The sequence below is a fragment of the Danio rerio genome, chromosome 20 (assembly GCF_052040795.2).
Source record: "Danio rerio strain M-AB ecotype USA chromosome 20, GRCz13ab, whole genome shotgun sequence".
Lineage (NCBI taxonomy): Eukaryota > Metazoa > Chordata > Actinopteri > Cypriniformes > Danionidae > Danio > Danio rerio.
This window is the reverse complement of record NC_141040.1, coordinates 47,091,574-47,100,000: the sequence shown is the minus strand read 5'-3', so window position 1 is coordinate 47,100,000 and position 8,427 is coordinate 47,091,574. Positions and strand designations below refer to the sequence as shown.

The 8,427-nt window shown below is 34.9% G+C and overlaps 1 protein-coding gene and 1 long non-coding RNA gene across 5 annotated transcripts in view; both read right to left on the bottom strand.

The window, feature by feature from the left end:
* LOC147839443 (uncharacterized) overlaps positions 1 to 8,427 on the bottom strand; it is an 837,962-nt gene that overhangs the window by 291,821 nt on the left and 537,714 nt on the right. The window lies entirely within an intron of this gene.
* The window catches only part of efr3bb (EFR3 homolog Bb (S. cerevisiae)), a 1,037,141-nt gene that overhangs the window by 1,004,705 nt on the left and 24,009 nt on the right, over positions 1 to 8,427 (bottom strand). For all 4 annotated transcript variants that reach the window (XR_015517767.1, NM_001423782.1, XM_087297282.1 and 1 more), the window contains 4 exon segments: positions 5,585 to 5,661; positions 4,769 to 4,896; positions 4,513 to 4,663; positions 83 to 204 (listed from right to left, as the gene is read on the bottom strand). Coding sequence is in view for 3 of the 4 variants with exons in the window: in NM_001423782.1 (NP_001410711.1) it covers positions 83 to 204; positions 4,513 to 4,663; positions 4,769 to 4,896; positions 5,585 to 5,661 (478 nt within the window). In the remaining variant the exon portion in view is untranslated.

The window sequence follows — 8,427 nt, the reverse complement described above, 5'->3', positions numbered from 1 at the left end:
CCACCTATCATTCCTTTTCTATAATTCATCCATATATCTGGATTGACCGCACACACATACAGCAAGATATGTGTTTACTCACTTAGTGCGGATGTCAGGGTCCTCATAGCCAGAGTGACACATCTCACTAAACCGTGATACAAAGAAATCATAACTACGGTGATACGAAGGGGTGTCCTCTTCGATGTTGGCAAACTTCACAAACTGAAAGAGAAAAAAATTCAGCAAAAAATAAATTAATTACATAACAGACAACCGCAGTCAAATCAGGTTAAAATCTCATTTCCTTGAAAAGATTGCTCGACCCAGGAACGGCTAGTGGGTGATTATGAGGTAGCATTATCAAAGATTAAATGCTAATGTGATGTTGTTTTTGTTCTTCATTAACCCCAGCCAACAGCACTGCCACCACATCTTCAATATTGGACAATAAAAGCTGACACCTATAAATAAGAACAACATAAGAACAGGCTTCATCTGCATGGAAGCAAATGAACTAAATTAATAACTTTAATGTATTTAGTTAAAAATAAAGATAAGTTCATGAGTAGACATATTCAGATATCCAATAATTAAATATATCATGATAATGAACATTGTAAGGGTGGTATAGGAAAGGTGATCACAAAAAAAAAACGAAAAAAAGAATGGAATATGACGTGTGTTTGGATATAACTCAGTTCAGTGCTTCTCACAAGTTTGAAATATAAATGCTGTGGTGGCCGAATTGAAACACACCTTTTATCCACATCACAAATGGTCAACTACAAGCAACAAACAAAAAATACTGTGATTTTTTTACTTTATTTTTATGTATAATGACACTGTTATACACCCTTTCTTTTCAGTGGGTTAAAAAAGGCTGTTAAAATAAAAGACATCCCCGTTTTCTCGTACTTTTATGCTATTTAAGAGCCATGTGCACCCACTGAAAGGTAAAGGGTGCTCGCTCGCGCTCTCTCTCTCTCTCTCTCTCTCTCTTTCTCTCTCTCTCTCTCTTTCACTCACTCACTCACTCACTCTCTCTTTCACTCTCTATAAAGTTGCATAATTGGCGTGACATTTACAGTATTGCCAAAGCATTTTAGATATGAATAAAGTATGTAATATATTAACATAATTAAATTAATAAAATATACCGCAAGTGAGAAATATCAGAAAAAAATGTATAAAAATAGACGTTATTACTAAAAATTCTTACAATTACTAAAATAAAAAGTGTAGATTATTTAAATAAGACAAATTAGTTGATTAACCATTTCTAACAATTTTTTTGCAGTCATTATAGATGTCATTTTGTTCTCTCCAAGTATATGGTAAAGTTTATCTGAGTCATTTATTAAATGATTAATTGTTTAATGTTTCTTTCGCAGCTGCGCGCACAGCTGCGAAAAGGTAATGCAAAAACGCATGCAAATAACAGCAACTTTATACAGCGAAAGTAAAACCTGAATGCCGGACAATTAGGAGATTCAGAAATTACTGTTGGATGTATTTTGGTAGAATAGGTGTGTCTCTGTGAGTCTGCAGAGCAAGTGAGAGTTTCTGCGTGAGTGACAGATCGCGCACACACAGAACCAGCAGTAGGAAACATGCAGAGCGAGAGAAGATTTTCCACTGGTTAATTGATTGCGAATGTTTGTTTTTTTTTGGGTGGATACAAAAGTGTAAAAGGATGAAAATAATAGTATTATTCATGTGTCACCACAAAATATACTAGGGCAGCCGTTAATATACCTGGGCGGCCAGCGCAAGTAAAGACTATGTGTGGGAAGTACTGCAGCTTTTTGACCACATTTCATTATTAGTGTTCATTTATTCGTTTTGCTGGAAATTAGAATCAAATATTTGCACTTAACAAATGAAAATAATGGATGTCTTCAGTGGAGTGCGTACAACACCGTTTCCTTATCCACAAAAGAGAGAAAGTGAAAGAGAAAGTAAAGGCCGATTGGAGGAGGCTGGTTCTTTTTCCTTGCGCTGCAAATGATCTGTTTAACGGTTTTCTGGCTAGTGAAATGTTCATGCTTTCCTCTTACAAAGTCCGCCATGTAAATAGCAAATGCAGCATGGCTCTTACATGACTCTTAAAATGACTCTTAAAGGGAATGGGAGACTGGTTGATTGCATGTTATGCTCAAAACACACCCATAACTCATTAAGAGAATAACCACAACCCTGTTAGACCATGCCCCACATTGAAAAGTGGATTTTTTGTCCTCAAAATATCAAAAGTGGATTCAGACTTTATGCTTTTGTGCCATGCACTTTAGACTTTGCGCCTACATGGTTAAAATAGAGCTCTTAATAACATTAATTCTCAGCCTTGAGTCAGGTCTAAGACGAACAGATAATTCTATAAAAATGTATTTTATTTTATAGAATGGTCATAATTAATATTTATGCAACATATTTCTTAGCATATCACTTCATTTTTGTCCTTACATTGTTTTCCGGTTTCATTTAGGATTGATTTCTGTTATTTAACATATTCTGTTATAGTGCCAAGTTATGGGGTAGTTCGCCCAGGATGCCATTTAAGCTAGAACCGCTACTAGTCATGAGAGACATTTTTGAGTGCGTATAAACCAATAATTACTCACATATACTTTTACAGATTCATATATTTGAAATGCTGCGAATGAGCTACAGAGAAGTCTCACTGTATTTGTTTCAGACTAAAAAAGGAAGCTAATCTTTTAACATTTGACAGGTTTTAGCTATTTAAAGTCATGTTCACGGTGGCCATGAATAAAATAAAATAAAAGGCCCTAATATAGAAATGGTAGGAAGCTGATGAATGAGATCCTGCCACCTAGATGATTTAATGACTCGTTTTTAAACTAATGCCTACATATCAAATCTGCATTAATGAATAATATCTGCATAAACTACATATCCTTACAGTATGTGATTAGGCATTTGCAGAACCAAGTGAGCATTAACTAACTCTTCTCTGTCCTAAAGCATTTCCAGGTTAATAGGTAAAACGGCACTGAAAAATGAATCAGTTTAAAAGGGGATTCTATATACGATGTGATTTCTGCTAGTGTATGTTTGCATGTATTGCTTTCCGCAATTTATTTTTTTATTTTGACCTATAATTTATGTTCATGTCCGAATGTGTTTAGATGGATGGACTCCATTGTGTTTATGCTTGTTTATGGCTCATCTCAAACAATATTTTTATATATTTTATGTTTTTAAAAACCTTCAATGCACAAGGTCTAAAATACATAACATTCAATTTTGGTCATATTTTACACTTTCACAATCAGAATGCTTCATTATATAAGGATAGTTCACCCAAAAATGATTTACTTAAAATTCTGTCATGATTTACTCAACCTTTATTTGTCACAGACCAGTTTGAGTTTCTTTTTTCTGTCAAACGCAAAATAAGACATCAAGAAAAATGTTAGAAACCTGTAACCATTGACTTCCATAGTACACTATCTGACAAAAGTCTTTGGTATCAAAAGTGGCTTATATGAAAGGCAAAGGCCTCTAGATTATGCTCATTTTACCAAAATAAAATTTGATCATGCCTTGATTTTTAATTACTTAATTAGAACAGTAAGGTCTGACTATGCTTGGACAAAAGTCTTGTCACTTTACAGAAATAATGTACACTATAGAATATAAAGTCATGGTGCAGTAAAAAAAGAATTAATATTGTGTATGACTCCTATGAGCTTGGAGGACTGCATTCATACATCTCTGCAATGACTAAAATCACTTATTAATAAAGTCATCTGGAATGGCAAAGAAAGCGTTCTTGCAGGACTCTCATAGTTCATCAAGATTCTTTCGACTCCTCTTTAATGCCTCCTCCTCCATCTTACCCCAGACATGCTCAATAATGTTCATGTCAGGTGACTGGGCTGGCCAATCCTGGAACAATCCTTGACCTTCTTTGCTTTTAGGAACTTTGATGTGGAGGCTGAAGTATGAGGAGGAGCGCTATCCTGCTGTACAATTTGCCTTCTCCTGTGGTTTGTAAAGTAATGGGAAGCACAAATGACTTGATACCTCAGGCTGTTGATGTTTTCATCCACTCTGCAGACCTCTCGCAAACTCCTATAATGAGTGTAACTCCAAACCTTGATTTTTCTTTCACCCAACTTAAAAGATTTCTCTGAGAATCTTGGGTCCATGCGGGTTCCAGTAGGTTTTCTGCAGTATGTGTGTTGATTGGCATGCAGTCCCAATCATCTTGTGCCACTTCTTCTAATGATTAACTAGAAGTCAAGTTATTATTAGTTGTTCCTACAACTGAGATCACTGACAAGAATTTTGTCAGGAAGTGTAGTAGGAAACACAAATACTATAGATGTCAATGGTTACAAGTTTGTATCATTCTTCAAAATAACTTCTAAGAAAAATCAAAGTTATGGAACCACTGAGTACTGAGAGAAAGTACATTTAAATTTTTTTTTTTTTTTACATTTTACGGAAATTAAAGCAACAATTGATGCAGTTTAGTGCAGACATACAACAGTGTGTACGTACTGAATTTGTTCCTAGGATTTGCAGGTTGGGTTTGTCAGCTTCCAGGAGTTTTCGCACCATCTTTAAAAAACTCTCTACAAACAGGTTGATACTCTGACAGTGACAGGCCATTAGAAGCTGGTCAAGAGCTTCCATCGCAATACACACATACCTGAAAAGACAAACACACACGCAATACAGGAAGTATCAAGAGTGAACTCAATACCAAGAGTGAAAAGAAAAAAATTCAGATCGGTCATGTTATGAATTTTGGTACCCATATCGATGTCTAGCTACGTCACGGGACAGTCTTTCAGACAGGTATGCCCCGATCCGATCCAGCTTCTCTGGAGCTGACAGGGCATAGAAAGTCAGTTTCTCCATGTTGGCCTTGACCAAGCCATCCTGTACACACAGAAAACAACACCACACACAAGTATCAATATCATGACCAGAGCAGACTAGGAATTACATATATTGTTGAGTGGATATATTGTTATCAGAATATGACATGACTTGTATCGCAAGATGAGATTTTTGACATATCGCCCAGCCCTATTTGCTATACAAAAAATGTTTGAGAAACTGCAGAAGTACATTATTGGTCAAAAGTCTGGCATCATCAAGATTTCTGGATGATTTTGATAGAAATCTGTAATGTGGAAGATGATTATTGCAATGCAAAACCCTGCTGGCTTTAAACCGCACTGAACATGACTAATGAACTGAGCTACCGCAGCTCAAATGCTGACCAACGAGAGCTAATGGAGACATTTCAGATATCTCAGCTTTTCCACTGGGTGCTTTTTAAGAAAATAACATAAAACGGTGTTAAACTCAGTCTCAGCAAAGACTGGGAGTCGATGGGTTTCTGGCTTGCTTCCTCAGACACCTGCTTAGGTAATTGCCAGTTACACACTAAATGCACTTTCTTTTAAGTGGTCTTAGAAATCAAGCATCTGCCAAGAGCATGAATGCAAATGTAAATAAGCGGTTGGAGAAGAGAAACGAGGGCTATTTGACTGTAAATAGACTCTATGTGATGCTGTAAAAGAATAGAGTTGAGAGAAAGAGAGAGAGGGAATGTTCTCACCTCCGGGTCTTCCGGAAAGATGTTATCCACCAGTCTCTTGTAGCGAGGCCTCAGCGCTCCACAACAACCGCACACCCCTGCAGAGAAAAAAGAAAATGGTTGTGTATTATTTTCTAGAAGCAAAGTGCCATTGATTTTAGGAAGACATTAGATTTTCGTGCACAAATGGTAACTTGAATTTTGGGTCTGGTATTGTCTTCAACACCACAGGAGGTATTAAAAATATTCTCAATTTTTTTTTGTGTGTACTTAATATATGTATATATACAAATATTTATTTACATTTATTATTTATTAGGGCTGCACAATGTTGTCAAAATCTGACATTGCAATATTTTGGTTTTCTGTAATATATGTGATTAAAATTTCAGCAGATGGCTTGAATAGCTCTATTTATAAAGAAATAATTAATTTAGAATGATTGTGGTGATTTTGTAAGGGTTTAAATCATGTATGAAAAAATAAACAAATTGCAAGCAAAATAAATACAACGGAGCAAAGAAAAAGTCAAATAAACAGTCCTTTAGAGTTTTCCGGAAAGTCAAACTGTTATCAGGTACTGAAAATGAATAATTAAATGTAAAATATAAAATAACACTACATAAGTCTTCCTCATTGTATTAATAATTCAGTAAAATAATTCCTCATTAAATTTAAAAATATTGTACGTTTTTGTGCCTGAATGCTCTTGAAATGCTTGTAAACACAAGCAAATCATAAAATTTTACTCTGTTATGGTTATGATTTGCGATGACTCCACAAATCTCATGTATTCTCAGCTGTGGTGCTGATCAATAATTCTAACTCAACATTGCAATTGCTAGTGTGAATAAGGCATAAATTATGTTGAATTTTGGCAGTCAGTTTATGTTTAATGTTAAGTTGTATGTTTATGAGGTAAAAAAAAAAAAAAAAAGCGTTCTCATGGCAGTATGCAACCTGCTTACCATATTATAAACATTTAATATTTCTTGTGGCCCTCTTTAATATCTATCATTACTGACTGAGCATAACATGAGTCAATATTCTAATTAGTATTTTCTAATAACAGCCACGTTTCTAGAAACGGAGAGCATAACCTTGGATCATTAGTGTGAGTCAACATGGGAATAAAAGCGAACGTCAAGCCATTAGCGCAACTTCAGTTATTGAGGACAATGTTGACATGGCACCGTGTGGGCTTGAGGACACTTCATAATGAAGGTCAAAAATGGCACAAGCTGCATCTTGTCAAACCCAGACAGCCTTGAGGACAGAGCAACACAGAAATCATTGGTTGCCAATATGCAGTGGGAAATCTGCAATCTGATTGGCCAATGCATCTCAGCAGTGATGAGTCACACGTGTCCCACTGAACTATGTGATGGCAAGAAAAATGAAGTTCTGGAGGCAAGCATAACTTACTTGAAGTGTTTTTCTGCACATCACTATATGGTATGATCTGATAAAAATCACTTTTTAAAATAACACACACACACACAAATAAAAACAGATTTCATGCAGATCTGGCTCAAGTTGAGAGCTGAAAGACCTTAATCTCTGAACGACGTCACTGAGGGGAAAGAAAATCTTCAGATCTGCGAATGCTTTTTCTGATCGGTTACGCTAAAATGAATGTTGGAGAGCCAAGGCTTCTCTATTTTTAGCTTCTGCTCCATTTTAACTTCAAAGAGAAGCTTTACTTCCCGGCTCAACTTATCTATTGCCTTCAACGTCCCCGTTTATGTAGAACCCAATTAAAACATGTTAAACGCTTATGTTATTTCTAACACACAGGACTTCCTTCCTTCCTTTCTTCCTTCCTTGTGGCCCAGAATGGTTGAGCTGTTCTTCTGGAGCAATTCTATGCAAAATCAACCTTCCTATGAAAAACCAAAATAAAAAAACCTTTTGACATTTTTTTGTGCAAGCAAGTATTATACAATACTGTTAAACTACTTAATTTTTGAATAATACAAACTCATCTAAGAGTGTATTAGGAAAAGTGTATGATATTTTACATTAAATTGTAATGGCTTACTTGGGTGTCATTTGTTAATTTATTATTATTATTATTATTATTATTATTATATGTGTATGTATGTTTTTGTTTGGTTTGTTTGTTCCTTTTTTGTTGTTGTTTACTTTATTTTCATCTCAATATGGGTTAGAGAGTAAGGAATGTGTTTAATTACCACTTAGCATTTCTTTTCTGAACATTGTGAAAATAATGTATTATGGTTTTACTTTCCCTCACTTGTAATGCCTCTCTGATCGAGAATTGTCAATAAAAACAGTTAAACTAAAAATACTTAAAAATGTCTCTGTCAAAACTATTATATTTGATTCACCAAAGTCACACAAGCGCAATTCCACATCTGTCACATCCATAATCCAGAGGCATAACATTCATAACGAAGCTTTTTTCTCATAAATGCAAAAACATAAAATAAAATTAAATCAGTCAATTTTATTCTATAGTGAGCCAGCTCTTAAGCTTTTGATTAGCATTGTTTCTTTTGGGTTGTGCAGTTTAATTCACAGAATTTCTACAAAATAGGTTGCACACCATAAACTTGCTAACTTTATTAGTCACATCCATAAAGCACTTTTATTTCCCTCATTTAAAATAAAAAATATAGTCACCGATGGATATTTTCCTAATCTCATCATTAGTCGTTTTGGAAAATATAAATAGATGTTTCAATATAATGTTAAAATATACTATCTATGTTCTGAATTTTTACTGCAAATTTATCATCCATAACAGTGGAGTTGCCCATACAATGAAAGAGAAGTAGTCATTATTTTACTGAAATGAGCTGATCAATCAAATTATTGCAGTACATGTCTATTATTGCAAT